At 42.3% G+C, this 21,808-nt stretch overlaps 1 protein-coding gene across 1 annotated transcript in view; it reads right to left on the bottom strand.

The window, feature by feature from the left end:
* Positions 1 to 21,808, bottom strand: part of cacna1ba (calcium channel, voltage-dependent, N type, alpha 1B subunit, a) — a 331,900-nt gene that overhangs the window by 163,960 nt on the left and 146,132 nt on the right. The window contains 8 exon segments of the mRNA XM_034200269.1: positions 8,658 to 8,723; positions 10,678 to 10,784; positions 11,831 to 11,898; positions 14,267 to 14,384; positions 14,471 to 14,543; positions 14,826 to 14,957; positions 15,304 to 15,416; positions 15,579 to 15,691. Coding sequence (XP_034056160.1) covers positions 8,658 to 8,723; positions 10,678 to 10,784; positions 11,831 to 11,898; positions 14,267 to 14,384; positions 14,471 to 14,543; positions 14,826 to 14,957; positions 15,304 to 15,416; positions 15,579 to 15,691 — 790 coding nt within the window.

Genomic DNA, 21,808 nt, shown 5'->3' with positions numbered 1-21,808 from the left:
AACGGTTGGAAGTTAACGTGGAAGTGAATGGACTATGTCGTGGGAATGACACGACTTTACCAGTGTTGCAAAGTAATGGAGAAGGGTATGCTAACTCACAGCTAGTTAGCAGCTACAAGGATTCCAAGGAACAGGAGGGCTGTGTACCGGGTAATAAATCTACAAGTGGTAGTCCTCCCTGGAACTCTCTGGGTGCAAAGCCTAAGAGTAAATCACTTCCATGGGATTTGGGAGGACGGATAACAGGCAGAGCCCAGAGCTCCGAAATCTGTGATGCGACCGGCTGGCCTGCATTGTTATCACCCAGGAAGAGCGCCTCTTCAACCCCTATTCATACTAGGAAACAGCAGTGGACAGCTGCTAAAGGGAGAATTACAAACAATCCTCCTAAACCACCAAGTGTGCCAATCCAGAACAGATACGCTCCGCTGACCGAGAACCGGAGATCTGATGACCTGGATAACCTGTCCTCTTCACGCAGCAGGGTAAGGACCAATAGCTACTCTAAAAGTAAAAGGCTAGAGGGAAAGCTAACGACTGGGCCTGAAACTCTGATTGTGGGTGACTCTGCTGTAAGAGATGTAAAAGGTCTGTGTAATAAGAACAACACCAAAGTACTCTGTTTTCCCAAGGATGTGGTCTCTGACTTGGCTGAGAAGATCCTGCATATTGGGGCTGAACATCCGATTGTGAAGAATGTGGTACTGCACATTGGAACAAATGATGTTGTGAAACAACAGTCAGAAGTGCTGAAAGAAGACTTTAAATGTTTGTTGGAAACTGCCAGCTCTCTAAATGCAGAGGTGTTCATCAGTGGCCCTCTACCGCCAGTCAGAAGAGGAGTGGAGAGATTCAGCAGATTGTTTGCACTGAACACCTGGCTTTCAACGGCCTGTACTGACCATTCTGTTCATTTTATTGACAATTTTAACTTTTTCTGGGATCGCAGACATCTTTTCAAGGCAAATGGAGTTTGCCTGAACAAGTCAGGAGTGAAATTGTTTATCTCTAACATATTCAACTGCCTGCGTCATCAATCTGTTCCCTCTGCCAAGGACAAGCGGCAAGAGGAATCAAAACACGAGAAAGACACAACACATCACGCAGAAAACCCTGAAGAATTATCACTGCACCCGCCTGAGGAATGTTCTGATTATGGGAGACATATGAGACACATGGAGGAGTCTCCACTGCCCCCCCCCCCCTGTCAACGCCTTTGAGGATACTCCGTTCACCCTTTCACCCTCGCCCACCCTCCTGGAGATCGATGAACACACAAAGGAGATACAGAGGGTTGGCACCGATTCCTTCCTGGAGTTCAAAGACCAAACGAAGGCGATACGCAGGGCTGGCACCATGTCCTTTACCCCCGCTCCTCAACGACGCCCACCAAAATCACCGCGGAGACGCGCACCATCTCCCCCGTCCTCATCACCGCGCCTACGTCAACCACCTCCCCCCCCTGGCAGCATGTCCTCTACCCCCGCACCATCTAGCCCGTCTCCATCACCGTGCCTACGTCGACCACCTCCCCTCCCTTTGAGGGGGCTTCTGCAGTCTCCGAAGCCTGATAAGGATGTGTGTGTACAAAACACAACAAACTCTTACTGATATGTGATGGGTCCAGGCTCAAGGGCGTATGGCACTCTCAACTCTTTCCAGGACATGTCGGGGCCCTGCCTGCCAGTAGCTTTGCCGATATCTGTGTTGATAGGTAATAGATTAAGAGCGGTGAATCATAGAAACAGGAAGCGCTCAAACGTTTGTGTGAGTGTATCTAATTTAGCAGTGATTCCATGTCAGCCACAGCTTGTTACAAAAAACATGACTGATAGTGTGTTTAACAAACTTAAACTAGCTTTATTAAATGTCAGGTCTTTGGCAGGAAAAACATTTTTAATCAATGATTTAATCACTGAGCACAATCTCGATTTTATGTTTTTAACAGAAACTTGGATTGAACAAAATAACAGTGCAGCTGTTCTTATCGAATCAACCCCTCCCAACTTTAGTTTTATGAGTCAGGAACGAATGCATAAGAAAGGGGGTGGAGTTGCTATTCTGTTCAATGATGCCCTTCAATGCAGGAAGACATCGTATGGAAACTTTGATTCTTTTGAATATGTGGCCCTTCGGCTGAAATGCTCCTCTCGAGCTCTGTTCCTAAATATCTATAGACCACCCAAATACTGTGCAAGCTTTTTTGATGACTTTACTGAACTGCTGTCTATAGTGTGTATTGACTTTGACCGTCTAGTCATTGTTGGTGATTTTAACATCCATGTTGACAACCCCCAGGACAGAGGGGCTAAAGAACTGTTTTGTGTTCTTGATAGCTATGGACTGACTCAGCATGTGACGGAGCCCACGCACAATAAGGGGCACACTCTGGACTTAATTATCTCAAAGGGTCTGAATATCTCTAAGGTTGTGGTGACTGATGTTGCACTCTCTGACCATTCCTGTGTTTTCTTTGAGAGCTCTATTTCTGTTCACAAAATTTTTCAAAAAGAGGTAACCACAAAGCGATATTTAACTGAAAATACTAGGGAAATGTTTACTCAGAATTTCTCTTCCACACTTGCCCCTGCCAACATCTCAGTAAATGAGCTAGTAGATCATTTTAATTCAAAAATTAAAAATGTTATAGATGCCATTGCTCCAACTAAGGTAAAGGAAGTGTCTGGCAAGAAAATATCTCCATGGAGAAAGGCCATGACCGTGAAAACAGAAAAAAGAGAATGTCGAAAAGCTGAACGCAGGTGGCGAAAAACAAATCTCCAGGTTCACTTTGAAATCTATAAAGAGAGACTTGGCCTTTATAATTTGGAATTGAAAAACGCACGACAATCGTTCTTCTCTGACATCATTACCAAAAACAAAAACAACGCACGTGCCTTGTTTGCTACCGTCGACAGACTAACTAACCCCCCAGTGTCAGTAGCCTCTGAATTTCTATCCACCAGGGCGTGCAATGATTTTGCCTCCTTTTTCACTGACAAAATTCAGAAAATCAGACAAGCAGTCAGTGCCTCTGCATCAGGAACAGCAAATGTGTTGTCCCTATCTCCACTTAACATCAATTCAGACATCATGACACAATTCCATCAGATTAATGATAAAAACCTAGAGGACATTATTCAACTTCTGAAATCCTCCTCTTGCTGCCTTGATATTATTCCAACAGGATTTTTCAAAGATGTTTTGCCTTGCATGGCCTCAGATCTACTTCATATAGTAAACAAATCTCTTCACTCAGGTATTTTTCCACAGGCCCTGAAAACTGCAGTCATTAAACCGCTCTTAAAAAAGAATAATCTAGATGCTTCAGTAATGAACAATTACAGGCCCATATCAAACCTGTCATTTCTAGGTAAAATCATTGAAAAAGTTGTTTTTCAACAGTTGAGTAATTTCTTGCATTTAAATAACTGTTTTGATGTGTTCCAGTCAGGCTTTCGTCCAAACCACAGCACTGAGACTGCTCTTGTAAAGGTCTTTAATGACATCCACTTAAACACAGACAGTGGCAGAACTTCAGTGTTAGTATTATTAGATCTCAGTGCTGCGTTTGACACTGTTGACCACAGCATATTACTAGACCGACTGGAAAACTGGGTGGGACTTTCGGAAACAGTTCTGAATTGGTTTGAATCCTACTTAAAGGACAGAAACAACTTTGTTTCTATAGGTAAATACACATCTGAGTTGACAAATATGACATGTGGGGTTCCTCAAGGCTCCATCTTGGGGCCTCTTCTCTTTAACATCTACATGCTACCACTGGCTCAGATAATGAAGAACAACAAAATAAGTTACCATAGCTATGCAGATGACACACAAATTTACGTAACAATTTCACCAGGAGACTATGCTCCAATTCAAACACTGAGTAAGTGCATTGAACAAATCAATGACTGGATGTGTCAGAACTTTCTCCAATTAAACAAAGATAAAACTGAGGTAATGGTTTTTGGAGCCAAGTCAGAACGTATAAAAGTTAGCGCTGAGCTTCAGTGTGCAATGTTCAAAACAACAGATAAAGCCAGAAATCTAGGTGTAGTCATGGACTCTGACCTGAGTTTCAACAGTCACATTAAAACTGTTACTAAATCAGCCTACTATCACCTAAAGAATATATCTAGGATTAAAAGACTAATGTCACAGCAGGATTTGGAAAAACTTGTCCATGCTTTTATCTTCAGTAGACTCGACTACTGCAATGGTGTCTTCACAGGTCTCACTAAAAAATCTATTAGGAAGCTGCAGCTAATTCAGAACGCTGCTGCTCGAGTCCTCACTAACACTAAGAAAGTGGATCACATCACTCCAGTTCTGAAGTCTTTACACTGGCTTCCTGTGTGTCAAAGAATAGATTTCAAAATACTGCTGCTGGTTTATAAAGCACTGAATGGTTTAGGCCCAAAATACATTTCTGACCTCCTGCTAAATTATGAACCATCCAGATCTCTCAGGTCTTTAGGGACTGGTCAGCTTTCTGTCCCCAGAGTCAGAACTAAACATGGTAAAGCAGCGTTCAGTTATTATGCTCCAAATATCTGGAACAAACTCCCAGAAACCTGCAGGTCCGCTGCAACTCTTGACTACTTTTAAATCCAGGCTGAAGACTTTTCTTTTTGTCGCTGCTTTTAATTGAACTATTCATATCTTAGACTGCACTGTAACTTTTATCCATGTACTTTTTTCTTTTAATGTTTAATTGACAGCACTGTAACTTTTATCCATGTATTTTTTCTTTTAATGTTTATTTTATTAGCTTTTCTTTTTAATGACTGATTTTAAATGCCATTTTCTTAATCTCTTTCATTTTTTGTAAAGCACTTTGAATTGCCTTGTGTTGAAAAGTGCTATATAAATAAACTTGCCTTGCCTTGCCTTCTCAAGCACCATCTATCAAATATCTCGCCTGATTGTTTGCACTTGACAATCACCTTCACTGAATTTTACTCAGGTGTAACTAAAGTCTGATTTAAGGGTTGTTTATATTTCACATAATTAATCCAAATCTGTAAAGTAAATAAAATAAATGTAGAGGAGTAAAAATACCAGGTTAACCTTAAAGAAAGCCCTCAGGATTACAAAAGACATCCATCACACCATCCATCCATCCATCTTCTTCCGCTTATCCGTGGTCGGGTCGTGGGGGTAGCAGTTCCAGCAGAGAGCCCCAAACTTTCCTTTCCCTGGCCACATCAACCAGCTCTGACTGGGGGATCCCAAGGCGCTCCCAGGTCAGCGAAGATATATAATCCCTCTACCTGGTCCTAGGTCTACCCCTTGGTCTCTTCCCAGCTGGACGTGCCTGGAACAACTCCCTAGGGAGGCGCCCAGGTGGCATCCTAACTAGGTGCCCAAACCACCTCAACTGGCTCCTTTCGACGCGAAGGAGGAGCGGTTCAACTCCGAGTCCCTCCCGGATGACCGAACTTCTCACCTTATCCCTAAGGGAGACACCAGCCACCCTGCGGAGAAAACCCATCTCGACCGCTTGTATCCGCGATCTCGTTCTTTCGGTCATGACCCATCCTTCATGACCATAGGTGAGGGTAGGAACGAAAATGGCCTGGTAGACAGAGAGCTTTGCCTTCTGGCTCAGCTCCCTTTTCGTCACAACGGTGCGGTAAAGCGATTGCAGTACCGCTCCCGCTGCTCCGATTCTCCGGCCCATCTCACGCTCCATTGTTCCCTCACTCGAGAACAAGACCCCGAGATACTTGAACTCCTTCACTTGGGGTAAGGACTCATTCCCTACTTGGAGTGGACAGTCCATCGGTTTCCTGCTGAGAACCATGGCCTCAGATTTGGAGGTGCTGATCCTCATCCCAGCCGCTTCACACTCGGTTGCGAACCGATTCAGTGAGTGCTGAAGGTCGCAAACCGATGAAGCCATTAGAACCACATCATCTGCAAAAATCAGTGGTGCAATCCTTAGTCCACTGAACTGCAGACCCCCTCCCCCACGACTTCGCCTCGAAATCCGATCCATGTATATTACAAACAGGATTGGTGACAAAGCGCAGCCCTGGCGGAGGCCAACCCTCACCGGAAATGGCTCCGACTTACTGCCGAGGACCCGGACACAGCTCTCGCTTTGGGAGTACAGCGATTGGATGGCCCTGAGTAGAGACCCCCTCACCCATACTCCTGCAGCACCTCCCACAGTAACTCCTTGGGAACTCGGTCATACGCCTTCTCCAAGTCTACAAAACACATGTAGACCGGATAAGCGTACTCCCAGGCCCCCTCCAGGATCTTTGCGAAAGTAAAAAGCTGATCCATCGTTCCACGACCAGGACGGAATCCGCATTGTTCCTCCTCAATCTGAGGTTCGATAATCGGCCTGACCCTCCTTTCGAGTACCTTAGAGTAAACTTTCCTGGGGAGGCTGAGTAGTGTGATGCCTCTGTAATTGGCACACACCCTCTGATCCCCCTTTTTGAAAAGGGGAACCACCACCCCGGTCTGCCACTCCTTCAGTACTGTTTCCGACTTCCACGCAACGTTGATGAGACGTGTCAACCATGACAGTCCCTCAACACCCAGAGCCTTCAGCATTTAGGGGCGGATCTCATCCACCCCCGGGGCTTTGCCACTGTGGAGTTGTTTGACGACCTCAGTGACCTCCCCCCGGGAGATTGGTGTTGATCCCCTGTCATACTCCAGCTCTGCCTCTAACATAGAGGGCGGAGTTGTCGGGTTCAGGAGTTCCTCAAAGTGTTCCTTCCAACGCCCTAACACTCCATCAGTTGAGGTCAACAACGTCCCATCCTTACGGAGCGTCCACACTACAGCTTCAAAAAAAGCTTGGAGCTGGGCGTGTCTGAAGCTTGGGGATTGTATTCAAGCACCGCGACCAACAACCAATCACATGTATCTCCCGCCCCCGACATAGAAAGCAAAAACCCCCGGGGATTTTATGAGAGCAATATATATATAAACTCCCCAAACAGGCGAAAACCTACCAGTTTCACCCACTGTCTCTGCCACCTCCCTCCATGACTGGTTCTTCCGGTTTGTATCCCGGTAGGTGAAGAGGGTCTGCTCATACAAAACCGGGTGATTCGCTACGGCGATAATTAGTTTCTCCTCCATATTTTTTTTAAATATAGAAATGAACGGCGGGATATCTCTCCCAGCTTAGACGCGGTTTGATTGGCTACGGCTTGATCTGTCAGATTTTCCGAAACAGGATTTGATTGGCTGGCGCTGGCTACTCCGGCGTCTCCGGTGTCAGAAGTTGAACATTGTTCAACTTCTGACGCCTGAGACGGACCGCTCTGCTACCCACAATTCAGTTCGGCGAAAAAAAGCGGCAACGTGACGTCACCCCATTCAAAGTGAATGGGCAGATTGAAGCTGTCGACGCTGTCGACGCTGCAGACGCGGTAGTGTGGACGGGCCGTTACTGTACACAGCTTGGATGGTTCCCTGCTTCCCCCTCCTGAGGTGTCGGACAGTTTTCCAGAACAACTTTGGTGCCGCCCGAAAGTCCTTTTCCATGTCTTCTCCAAACTTCTCCCACACCCGCTGCTTTGCCTCGGCCACGGCTGAGGCTGCTGCCCTTCGGGCCTGTCGGTACCTTGCAACTGCCTCGGGAGTCCCCCGGGATAACAAATCCCTGAAGGCCTCCTTCTTCAGTCGGACGGTGACCACCGTCCGACTGAATTATCGTTTTAATGCCATTGAACACAACAGCATAGGTAAGACAATGTCCCGTTTTTGCTCCGTAAAGCTCTGTGTTGTGATGTCTGTTCTCGCTTCCCCTGTCGCGAGTTCTGATCGCTCAGTGATGATCGATATCTTGTTTGTGCAGATCCGATATGTAATAAGGGTATTTATACCTAGAGTGCTATGCTAAGTGTGTTAGCATTTTTTCGCTCAGGGCTCATTTAGACGCTTCTAGTGAGACTTGTGTTTTGTTTCGGTAAAAATTGTTCATATCGTCAGTTAGCTGAGTTTCTTCCCGTTAAGTGGGAATGACACATTAATAGGTTTTTAAATGTTAAGAAGCCCTGAGACACAGTTTCGTGAAAAAAAAAAAAAAAAACCTGCAGCGCCTCCGGGTTGAACAGGTTAAAGGTCATTTGAGGAGTTGTGGTAAATAGTAAGATTTATTGTAGTGTTATTTTGCTACTGGGTCATCCATATACTCTACAAATTTCTATTTAGTTTTTAAATTAATTTTGAAAGGCTTCTATTAGTGTTTGCATAGCAACATATTGAAGAATGATAGGAACTCAACAAGTACTTTAGCATACGTCTGTGTTTGTATGGAGGAGTGGCGTTCTCTATCTGCATAACACAAGCTGCCTGCAATATCACACAATACATGTTGACAACCAGCTTTTGAAGATGAGTCACAGCTAAAAGTATAAATTCAGGCAAAAGATGTCAACCACGAACAGCCAGGTACCATGATCACTGACACACACCGACACACACACACACAACAGTGGAAAGACAACACTCACACAGCTCTATCAGAAGGTGTGATCACAGAGGAACTGTCATGTTGTTTTGGGCATTTCAGAATGAAATGATGACACCACAAGAAGACAGGGTTACACATTGGAGGAAGAGGAATGAGAGAAAAGTAATGGAGGGTTAAATATTGTAACAGAGAGGTCATAACTCACAGTGAGTTAACGCTGCAGATGGATGAGCTGCTAGAGTGCGCGTTACCTCGACTGCGTGTTAGAAAACTGCACATGCACAAAACAAAAATGGGGAAGAGGGAACATCATATACTGTAGGATGAAGTCAGAGAAACAGCCACACACAACCTGACTTTTCTCTGTGTGGTGTGTCCTTTAGTCTCCCATCACTTCTCAATGCAGAAAACACAAGACTGAGCCAGAGAGGAAAGTTCACAAACACACCGTCAGGGACATTTATACTATACTACAATGAGCAAGATTAATACCATTACATCATAGAAATAAGAAGGTATGGCGTTAACAACATTGTACTGTTCAGACTGTTCATTTTATGTTGCTCGCTCAAATAAAAAAAATCTGAAACAGGAATAAAGCAATACTATTAAATCCCAGGTACCTGGTTCAATAACCAGACTGATATGCAGTATAATAAACATTTGTATATACTCTCTGTGGAATCAACAGTGGGTCAATAAAAGCCTTAATAGTTACACTTAATTTTGACACAGCTGTATTTGCGTTTTCTGATTTTTGTTACATTTACAACAGCTATTAACTGGTTAGGAGACAGTGCCAAGTGAATATGAGGTCACTATATGAACGTTATTTGCAAATAAAAACACCAGGAATAGGATAGGTTATTTTTGTCAGGTATAATAATAATAATAATAATACATTACATTTATAAAGCGCTTTTCCTGGTGCTCAAAGCGCTTAATGTAATAATGTATCTCAAAATCAAACCAAACGTCACGCGGCACACAGAGTGGAGAGAAGCTTATGTTTAAATGTCTTAGTGGCCTATGTGAGCCAGTTAAAGGGAAGCAGGGGGAGATTATTCTTCAGATACTTTTATTTTAAAAATATTTCATGACTATGGCTGATATTAAGCCAAGGTTAGCAATATAGAAGGAAGGATCATGGATTGAAAATCAAAAAATACTAAAGTGAACGGGGATAGAGCATGGTCAAAAAACAAGATTCAATCTGGTTCAATAGAATTCTAAGATTTTAAATTTCAAATCCTGCTGACTACTTGAAGCCTTTGCTATGCATCCTGAACACAGCTGTGTTCCAAAATGAAAAATAGTAACTAAGAGGAAGCTACGTCTGTCTTTTACACTCATGTTTGTGTAAAAGCAGACAGTGAAACAAGAAGAAGAAGAAGAAGAAGAAGAAGAAGAAGAAGAAGAAGAAGACCCAGACCCAGAAGAGAAGAAAGAAGAGAAGAAGAAGAAGAAGAAGAAGAAGAAGAAGAAGAAGAAAGAAAAGAAGAAGAAGAAGAAGAAGAAGAAGAAGAAGAAGAAGAAGAAGAAGAAGAAGAAGAAGAAGAAGAAGAAGAAGAAGAAGAAGAAGAAGAAGAAGAAGAAGAAGAAGAAGAAGAAGAAGAAGAAGAAGAAGAAGAAGAAGAAGAAACTCCTGCATGAAGAGATTCCATATGTTTGGGCTGTAGCTATAGCCATGTATTGTCTCACATGTGTGTATTGTTCGTATTGAAATAATGAGTTATTATGTGCATAGCTGATTTGCTTTTTAGCCTAACTTCTGTTTTTGTCAATTTTCTTATATTTTTCAGGTTAAAGAGATAGTTGTGATTTTGTAAAACAACGAACAAAAACAGTACAATGGTAAATTGGGAGTTGGTGCTCTACCAATGCCCCAAGCAGTTAGTGACTTTGTTGGGTCACAAAATAACCACAACTGATCGAGGCGTACACTTAAAACTAATATATATTTTTGTCTAGGTTGAGTACTTGTTGCCCTGTCCACAGCAGCACTTTGGTTATGTTCAGTAACTCCTGTCTGTCTCTCCACACTGGAGGCATCAGACAATGACTATGGAGACTCATTCCACATACAACCCCCCCTCATATCATCCAAACTGCTGGTCCTTAGCATGAGCAGTACAACAACCTGCATGTAGCCTGAATGTGTGTGTGTGTGTGTTTCTGAGTGTGTGTGCTCAGTGAGGAGGCATACTCCAGAGGAGTGGACTCACGCTGTGATGGAGATGTTGGTGGATGACATGGGGCTGACCTCCTTCCCCTCCTTTGTTTTCTGGAGTGCGAGCTTCTTATTGATGGCCTCCTCTTGCTCCTCTTCATCCTGGACAGTATGTGCAGAAACAAACAAACACACATACATGCAAACAGTACATACAGCAAGTCAATGAGAGGTTTGGCCTTATAGTAACATGTTGATGACTGTGCAGTGCAGTTGGCTAGCCTCTGTATGCAGTTGAGGGTTCAGCTCATGTGTACATGATAAATTGACTGCATTTATATATCTCTTTTCCAGTCTTTGTAACACCACATATATACATATACAAGTCAAAAATTACCCATTCACACACATTCATACAGAGGCTGCCATACAGACCCACACTCACACACTGATGGCCATGGTCAACATCTGGACTGCAGGGGTTTGGGATTGATCCACCGACCCTTAGGTTGTAGCGTGACTATCTACATTGTGAGCCACAGCTTCCCATAGCAGGACTATGTTTGGTGATCCACCAGCCAAAGGGATCCCTATAAGTCCATCTTTTATTATTCAAGGTACCCTTGAGCAAGGCACCGAACCTCTGGCGCCGGACAAACTGGCAACCTGTCTGCTTAGACATATCTCGGTATATCAGACAAATGCATGTGTGTGTATTGTACAGTGGGAACACCTGTACTTCCCCTGGGGGGAAAACAAAGTAATGACCATGTCACCTTCTCACCGTGTCTGGTATGAGAAAGTTATTCATTTTAAGTTAAGCACTTCCAATGACCAATATCTTTTTTCTGAAACTTTCAAAACGTTGATTTTCATTTCCACCTCAAATTCACCAACGTTTAAGGATTTAAAGGACCCGTGGAAACCCTGCACATTGGGGTTAACACCTGCCCCCTGGTGAGGGATAAAGAGCTACAAATAAACTTATAAATTCAATATAATGATATACTGACCTGGCATTACATCAGTTATATAACAACAGCCACTTCGAAATGACCTCAAACACATCCCATTAATATTCACTGTCTTCTATAAGATAAATAAAAGGCTGGCTGCATGTGGGATTGGGTTTAAGGTAAACCCTTTTATTGATGGATGCTGTTGGTGTATGAAGCCAGGATGTGTGAGGCTATAAAGAAATACTGTACCTTAGTGAGCTCCTGGGCATTGGCCAGGTTATCCACAGCGATGGCCAAGAAAACGTTGAGCAGCGTGTCTGGTTATTTGTGGTCTGAGAAAAATATCAAATGATCAGTGGCGAGCCGTCAGGGCCCTCTAGGCCCTCTCGGAGGGCCTAAGATATTTGACAAAATAATATTTAAAAACATTAAAACAAAAAAATAATAATTAATACAAATATTATTTGTTTTTCATTAGTTTTACCAAAATAACTTGATTTAACTGTATTTAAAATAACATTTCCAAATAAATAAACCTTTTGAATCTGCCTATTCAGTTTATGTTGGAATGTGAAGGGTTAAATTAAAGAAGCTCCTTTGGCCGTCTCTGCGAGTTACTGTGAAGATAGGAGCTGATTGGTGGTCCAGCTATGAATTCACAGAGGGCCAAGCTATAGTAACTCAACGAGAGAGTAATGTGAAATGACAGTACAATTGACCAATCATATCTTCCCTCTAAATGGGTGGTGGGCTTTATTATCGCGGACTTTATGACAAGTTCCACCTGCTTTGAAGTTTATACATGTGTTATAACAACGGGTCAAGCTAGGCGGAAGTAGCTAATTAGCATCCATTTATTAATGATGCCTCACGTCAGTGACAGTGTTGACATCATTTCGAAAATTTTAACCGAGTCATTTTCAAGATTGAGTTACCATGATAAATTGGAGTGGCAAAGGATCAACTGACCCCGCCATCAAGTACTTCATCCAAAAGGACAGGAGGAGGGACTTTGTGTTTAAGTGATTTGATCATCAAAGGTAGGCCTAAGTCATTTTCAATGTGGGCCGCCGTGCCGACTTAATTCATTTTTAATTGTTACTTGGCTGTGGGTGCCCTGTCATGATAGGTGTTTATATAAATCCGAATAATGGTTGAAGTCTTGACTGATGATGCGAATGTATTGAAATCTCCAATATCAACACAGTCAAGTCTTCGACCCTTATTCAGAGGGAAATGCAACAGTAAGAGCTTGTGCCTCTTCGGGGGATGCTAACACATACACTTTATCCTTTACTTTCTCCATCTTTATATGTAGATATTACTTTTCTCCGTTAATCTCCGCTCCTTTTCTCCGTTAATCTCCGCTCCTTTTCTCCGTCACATTGTTTCCATAGCAACAACAACTTCCTGTCAACAGCGTAAACTCGCCTTCAACATAAAAGCATGTCCATACAAAAAAGGAAGCCAAGCCAAATTACATTTAAGACAACTGCAACGAAAGTAACAAACACAATGCAATATTCTTTTCAATTTCAAAGAATATACATTGGGTTATTTACAGGTGTTATTTTTGTGTGGTAGAGGGTCGCTGTCATTGATGCGTTTTGCACCCGGGCCGTTGTTTTGATATTCCGCTGAAGTATACGTTGTGACGTTATAACACTTTTTTTTTTTTTTTTTTTTTTTTTTGAGGGCCTAGGTGTAAAAGTCACGGCTCGCCACAGCAAATGATTGATTGACTGCAAGCTGGTTTTGATTTTATAGTTTGATAAGTGAGATTAACTAATGGTTAAATGTTAAAACATATTATTTTAAAATAGATGTTTTTGCTATTATGCATCTGTGTTTTATGTGTGTTCATTATTGTGCTTTTGACAAAAGATGATCCAAACACTGATGAGAGATGATTTTTCTATTATGATTCATTGTGATTGAATGTTTCGATCTTATTCTATGTTGTGATTGTTATTGATGTAATTGATGTTGTGTAAGACCACACTCAAATCTGAAGACGCCTATTGATTTAAGTATTGACCAAATTATTATTAGACTAATGTTTTAAGGTTATCATAAATGATAAAAAGAGTAAAACTGTTAGAGAATATTTCTGTCCTTACTCCTAAGAGTCTAACCTTTTCTGTCTGTTAACGTTTATGACCAACCCTGAGTCTGTTATCTGTCTTAAGGAATGGGAGGCTTCAGCTATTGTTGATATTACCAGTTTTATGACAGGGCAACTATCGGTCACAGAGGGTTTTATGACTGTGAGAACGCTGGCTTCTAAGTACCACAGACAGGTGATTCAGTGTCTCCAGATGTTGGGGCTATCTCCAGTGCCCCAATATGTTGATTAACTCTCTGTAAATTAGTTAAAAGGTCTATCGAGAGAGAGGCTGGTCAGAATTGATGTGGCAACCCACCCGTGCAGTCAGAACCTCTGGCTGCTGTGACTTGTGATGTGAAATTCTCTGGCCGATACTTGTAATACAACACCAGTGTTTGACATCAAAGCTCCAACTCTCCTTGTGTCTCTCTGAGTCCTGACTCTCCATTGCTGCAAAAGTTTCCCTTACAGAATCAATGTACAATTGCAGCTGTTCTTCAAATGAATGCTGCAAACTTTCATTGTGGCTGATTGAATGCCACAAACATGAAGTGATTTGGATCAATCGGCAAGGATACAGTTTCCAAAGAGAGTGAGAATGATGAAATAAATGGAGGTGAACATCCCCCCTTTAACGCCCCCCTGGGATTCGATCCCATGGTACATGACTGCGTTCCAGTCCTCCCCAGTGAGGATCTGCAGGGAAGACACAGGCTCAGGATTTTAATCCACTTCAGTGCAACAAGCAGAACAGGGGGGGGCATGATGGAGGTGACCTTTACCTGGAACACGGTGAGAATGGCTGCTGGGAATGTGTCAAAGTTTGTTGTCGGTGTTTCATCTTCAAAATTAAATCTGCAGGGAGAAAAAAAAACAGTGTTTGAATGTATAGATTTACAGCCACGTCCCAGTCAAAGTCCTACCTTTATTTAATGTAACAAGTAATGTGTAATGCATTACTTTTTTTGAGTAACTACCCCAACACTGGTCATATTGTATGTAATCTGATTTGCAGGGTGCTATCAAAAAAGGCAGGTGCATTCAATCTTGTATATTATGTGTGTGTGTTCAGACTCAGTATAAACTCTGAGAATGTTTAATGAAAATTGTGTAAATCAGGTTCACTGAATGACTCACTGTCCACCAAACAGCTGCATGCCCAGCAGAGCGAACACCACGATGAAGAGGAAGAGGAGGAACAACAGGCTGATGATGGACTTCATGGAGTTGAGAAGGGATACCACCAGGTTCCTCAAAGAATTCCAGTACCTACACACACAGATATATAAAACATATAATTATTTAATGATACCCCCCAGATGCCCAGACTATTAAAAAAAGTTAAAACGCTTTCAGCAAGATACATGTATATATCCAATTCCCGCTGCATTGTTTAAAAAAAAAAATAATTCTGTGGTATAAGACGTTCAATCAAATAAGGTTCCCACATATATGAACTCCTCTACTGTTTCAACAGCTGGTCCTTAAACAGAACAGGAGGAAAATGAGGGGCATTGCGGTGGGTTACAACAATATAATATAAAGTTAATATAAAATGCACTTTATATCATAAGCAGTGTTTCCAGCACTCTGGCAGGAGACTCTGAAGACTCACTTGGTGACTTTGAAGATCCTGAGCAGCCTCAGAGCTCGCAGCACACTGATCCCAAACGACGCGCCGGGTTTGATGGCCGCCCAGATGACCTCAAAAATGCTGCCGATAATCACCTACGAACACAGTTTCCATTTCCAAACACTGCAGTCATTTTGCTATTCTAGCAACAGTCAAACATACACTTTCTTCTGGAAGCACTCGTCCTGGATCGTTTGAGTGACTCGACACATGCTCACACTAAGAGCCACCAGGGAGTGACTGAACAGGAGACTCACCCCAAAGTCAAAGCAGTTGAATGAGGAGTGGAAGTAGTTCTGGGGTCCCAGGCCGTACATTTTCATGGACATCTCTGCCAGGAACAGGCCCAGGAATACAAACTCGGCCAGGTCTGCCAGGGGACGATAAGGAAACACAGATCAATGCCCCGGGATAAAACACAATTCTGTACAATTCAATAGAGCAGCTTCTGCTGGCTGTTCAGTTGTGCCCTCAGCAAATAGGACACAGAAATAGTCTATTGTTTGAGAATATAATGCTGCATACTGCCATAACAGAGTGGGTAGGATCTACTGTATGTTTGCTAACATGTGTTAATGAAATGTACAATGGTACCTGTGTGATGTATGTTTGTACATCTGTCTATACACTCTGTTTATCCAAAGCATGACACCAAAGGCTTTTTGTATCTGCATTAGCAGAGAAAAAATGTAACCCTTATATCCCATTATAATTTGTTGTCAAAGTTTGGGAGTTCAGAACCTATGAAGTATGTAATACATGTGTGTATCCAAAAAAAACTAAACTCAGACCCTTCAGGACAAAGTGTCAATGAATCCCATTAAAACTGTTATTTCAATGCCATCACTAACATCATAACATCATACCTATGATATCAGGCTTTGTCTTTGTCTTTATTAGGATCCCCATTAGCACTAGCATGAGCATTGGCTATTCTTCCTGGGGTCCTCACACACTCAAAACATACATAAACATACAACAAAATTAAAACAAAACAGCTCATAATTTCATGCAATTTACAGTGAAATGAAGTGAAAACTAAAATGGTCATCCAATTATCGCCATCCTAAGGCCAAACAAAAGTAAATACAAATAAGTGTACATAATAATATATGCATACAAAGCCACAGGCACAGTTCAAATTTACTTTGTAATACTTAAATAATTTTTTGATTTAGATTTGGGTAATACAAACCTTCCTTCTATTGTATGTCGTGTTTGATAGTTATGTTGTGCATATTGCGCTATAAACCTTTGTGATAATATATCTGGTGAGTGAGTCACTGTAATATTTCTGACAAAATGTAATACAATATAAGTTGACCTCTGTCTGACAGTTAACCATTTCAGTGTCTCCAGCATTTCAGTGACTCTGGTTCTGTAGGAACACTGCAGTGCACATCGTGCTGTCTTATTTTGTGCTACTTGTAGTTTGTTTAAATCTTTTTCAGCATCACTAGACCATATAACCAAATTGTGGAGGAAACTTTTGTGTAGCAATGCAGTGGGAGTCACCGACTCATGAAGGAGACACGGGATGAGCAGGAGCTTTGATGTCAAACACTGATGGTTTATTTGGAGTTACGGCCGGAGAGTTGACAAGACAGGTGGTGTGTCACGAGTTGACACAGCGGTTGCCAAACCAATTCTGAAGAACTCTTTATGTAGCTCGAGGTTTTATCTAGTTCGGAGTGTAATAATCAACATTATTTATCAGTGAGACTAAACATTATGGACCCTGAATCTAACTAGAGCTCTCGTCCATAGAAAATAATGCGTGCCAGGGAACCTTCGTCCCTGGGGCCTAATTTATAACGCCGTGCGTAGGATTCACGTTGGAAGGTTGCTTACGTAGTAGAAATCCGAAAAATAGGTCCATACATTTTCCGCCACTTCCCGATTCACCAAACATTGCGCACCGGCAAGGAAAGTGCGTACAGCACTTCCTACGCCGGTTTCCCTTTATAAATCACAACCGACTCGAAATGCGGTGCAGCTTTTGCGGGGTTCACGTAACGCCCATATTTGCCTATAAATAGTCAAAGAAACGCCCATTCATTCATTTATTCTGACTGACTTTATGAAGAAGATAGCAGGAAATGACGACAGAACAGCTAAAAAAGACATCTCACACCGTGTCAGATTCTGGTTATTTTGGGGAGGTCGAGATAAATCATATTGTTTGGTGGATGCAGTTTGAACCAGAGTAGCAGCATGGAGGTCGGATCGTCACCAAAATAAATAAATAAATGGCCCGAAAAAGGTTAATGACAAAAACAATACACATCCTTCCTCAGGCAGTGTGTTTGTACCGGGGACAGGAGACACCCCCTTGATGAGAAACTGTAAGAAGTGAACGGGGAATCCCCCCGGTGTGGAGTCATGACGACTGGATCTGAATTATTTGTTTGTATTTGGTGGTTTGTGTCCCAGCTGTCGATCAGCTGTGCGCAGCCTCTCCACTGCAGCCTGTGCGTCTCAACCCCCCCCCCCGCAGCAACCCTATATCCACCAGTTAAAGGAAATACAACTAATGTGTTGTGTTATATTAGCTGTACAATTGACCACATATGGTGTTCTTAGCTTCCATACCTCCTGTGTTTTACGAGCGACTTATCAAGTCTTAGCAAACGGCATAAAACACGATTAAACATGATAGTATATAAAACCATGCTCGTATCTACAACCTATAGAAATGCAACACGGCGTCAGTTTAGACGTAATTCTGTCCTCCTGCTTACCGCATCATTTATGAGAAAACATTTCATAACATTAACACAACATATTCCAGGTGGTTTTAAATAACATATCCGTATTTATTTCTTTCTCCAAGTTATGTTTTTGTGTGCACTGAGGAGTCTCAAACAGGCGTTTGTTAAATCATTTTAAGATTGGCTTTAATCAATGTTTGAAAATGAATTCTTCATATATGATAAATGAGAGGTAACGTTTTATTTATGGTATTATTTCCACATATTTCTCTCCATTCTTCCTTCTGCCAACGGTGTCGCAGTTTCTCGTCTCTCCCGTTTTTGTGCTTAGTAACGCATGGGTTAGAGTTTGCGTGGAGGACCGCACGTTTTCCCGTCAAGTTAGTATTTTATAAATCGCAAACATTGCGTAGAAACTGGCGTACGCCATTTTTTGAGCGTATATCGCTTTATAAATGAGGCCCCTGAACAGTACACTACCTCATGACGGCTTGTGCTCTGTCATAGACTGGCAACAACAATGCGCCCAAGCTGCCCCTCCTTAAGAGAGATAGCAGCAATACCCAAGGCCGTAGATATATGCCATGGGAAAGGAGACAGTGAGAGGAGAAAATTATGAACTGTGTCAAAGTTTGAATACCTAGGCAAATTATTCCCTAACACAAACAATAATCAAGCTGCGACAAAACCAAAGCATCCAAAACTTGTCTACTGACATCCATAGGCAAATATTTTACAATTATTTTTACAAGTGACACACCCCTTACATACAACATTATCAATTTGTTTAGACCAAGATAATTTATGATCCAGGATTATACCTAGCAATTTTGTCTCCTTGACCTGTTCAATTTCAATATGGTTTAAATGTAGTTGCAATTTTGGTTCACCTTTTAACTGATGATTTGATCCTATTAATAACGATTTTGTTTTTCCCGCATTAAGTACCAACTTATTATTTATGACCCACTCTGATATCAGTAGTAGATCTTTATTCATAACATTTGTCAACTCTCTTGTAGTTGATGCTGCATCATATATTGTTGAGTCATCTGCATACATTACAATTTTAGCTTTTCTAACACTAATGGTAGGTCATTTGTAAAAATAGAAAATAAAAGTGGTCCCAAACAACTACCCTGAGGTACTCCACAAGTGACTGTTTTCATCTTTGAGAGACTTCCATTAAAAAAAACAGTTTGACTTCGATTTGTCAGGTAACTTTCTAACCACTTCAGCGTTTCAAAATGAAAACCATATTGTTCCAGCTTGTGTAACAACAAAGAATGGTCAATGACATCAAAAGCAGAACTAAAATCGAGTAGTACTGCACCCACTAACTTCCTATTATCTAGTTCGCCCTTCCAGTCATCTGTCATTTGTGTTAAAGCGGTGCATGTGGAATGGCCAGGTCTGTAAGCATGTTGATACACAGTATTAAGTTTGTTACCTTCAAAGTATTTTTGTATTTGATTGAAAATTATTCTCTCCATTATCTTTGCTAATGCTGGTAATAAACTTATTGGACGGCTATTTGTACCAGAAAATGGTCCAGCTGGATTTTTTGCAAGTGGAATAATTTTTGCTATTTTCCATGCCTGTGGATAAATACATTTATCAATACTCAAATTTATAATATGACAGATAGTGTCAAGTTCTTCAGGTTTTTGGCCTGTACCAGTGATTTAGCCTGACTTGATAGGCTAGAGGGCAACAGAGGACGCTTTGGACAACTCAAATTCGTTATTTTTGTCTTTATTTATCAAGACAGCTCCAAGAATTGATCAGGTTGGCTTTGAGAACAAGAGACCGGCCATCACAAACTACACCCCTTTTGTAGCCGTGTTGCCGGAAGCGGCATTCATATATTTTCTACAGCTCGCGAAAAGTAGCCCACGCTATCAAAAATAAACAAATACCCTCTCCTGGTATTGAACAATACTATAATAATAATAATACTAATACTCTAAATGAAAACACATAATTATTTTTTAGTCCGTTTTTCACAGATATTATATATTGACTTTTGTCTCGACACCTCCCACTTGAGCTCCTGGTTTCTAACCCAAGGAGCTCACACCAGTTCTTCACCTTCAAATCACACCTGTTCTTCCACAGGAAGTAAGATGACAAGGCACCTGACATCTCTATGAAGAATAGTGGCAGGGATCTTGCTTGGATGTCCCTTGTACCCTCCACAGACTTTATTCTTCATAACTGAGACTGGGTAGCTGGGAAAGGTTCTCAAATGTACATCCCTTACGATGCCTTTTCCATCAGTATTTATACTAACCACTCTGGCCAGTTTGTAATGTCCTCTCAGGGCATTTTGGTCAGCCAGCCACACCACATCTCCCACTGCGACATTTCGATTCCTGGTGTGCCACTTGTTTCTCACAAAGAGATTCGGACCGGCCAACTGGCTCCATTTCCTCCAGAACCTGCTGACCTCTGTTTGGATAGTTTTTAGCCTCTTGTTTGGGTAGCCTTCAAACTCGAAATCCTTTGTGTCCCCCGAATGACTTGCTCTTCCTAGCAAGAGGGAATTTGGGCTGATGTACTCCACAAGGCCCTCTCGGCTCTGAGTCCTGGCATCTATGGGTCTCTCATTCGCAAGGTTAGCGGCCATGAAGAGAAAGGTCTGGAACTCACCCCATGTGAAGACTCCTTCTCCTCCAAGGTTGCACAGGGCCTGCTTTACAATCTTGACTGCAGCCTCTGCTGCTCCATTCCTATGTGGAGAATCTGCAGGATGGATTTTCCATGTCCACTTAGTCCCATGTTTTGCAGCTTCATCTTCCAGCTCTGACTTGGTTAATTGGTGTAGAAACCTGTAGAGCTGCTGAAGAGCAGGTTTGGCCCCAACAAAGTTTGTGCCAGGATCCGACCACAATTTTGCAGGGTGTCCTCTTATTGAAGTGAATCTTTGGTAAGCCAGCAGGAATCCTTCAGATGACAGGTCACTCACCAGATCAGTATGTATGGCTCTTGAAGCCATGCAACAGAACACTATCCCCCAGACTTTGAGTTTGACCCGTTTTTTCACCTCATCTTTCACTTCATACGGGCCAAACAGGTCCAATGTTGTGAATTCAAAAGGCTTAGCCGGGCCCGCTCTCTCAGGTGGCAGGTCACTCATGATTTGTTGGCACCGTTTTGCTCTGATCTTCCTGCATGTAACACAGCTGTCGACCGCCTTCTTTGCAAGTATTCAACCTTTTATCACCCAGGCCTTTTTCCTCATCCTGAGAAGGGTCCCTGCCACTCCCTCATGATTTGCTTTGTGGGCTTCTTGTGCCAGTAATGTGGACACCCATGCTTCAAATAGTATCAGCGCCACTGCAGTCTTGTCCTCATTAAACATCTGGATCCGGCCTCCACAAACCAGAAGTCATGACTCCTCATGTCTATAAAACGCCAGCCTGCTCATGGTAGTGTGGGTGAATGTTGCATTTTCCTGAGCTGCACGGAAGAGATATTTCAGCGCTGTTAGGGAAATAATTATCATAGACGCCAAGATGTGACATACAGGACAAACCTTGACGTCTGTTTACCTCCTTTAAGGACACAGGCTGCTTCAGCCAATAATGATATTGTTCCCATTCTGTGACCGGTCAATACTGGGTCACAGATGGTCTGTATTGTGGGTACACTGGGACACTTCCTTCTCTGTTGTCTGAGGACTCCAGGGCATGACATATCCAAGGCCATAAGTGGCGGAAGCTGGTAACTTAGTGTGCCCAAACTATCTAAAGCTATCTTATCAAAACATGTTG

The sequence above is a fragment of the Gymnodraco acuticeps genome, unplaced genomic scaffold (genome assembly GCF_902827175.1).
Source record: "Gymnodraco acuticeps unplaced genomic scaffold, fGymAcu1.1, whole genome shotgun sequence".
Taxonomy (NCBI): domain Eukaryota; kingdom Metazoa; phylum Chordata; class Actinopteri; order Perciformes; family Bathydraconidae; genus Gymnodraco; species Gymnodraco acuticeps.
This window is presented reverse-complemented; position numbering and strand designations above follow the sequence as displayed.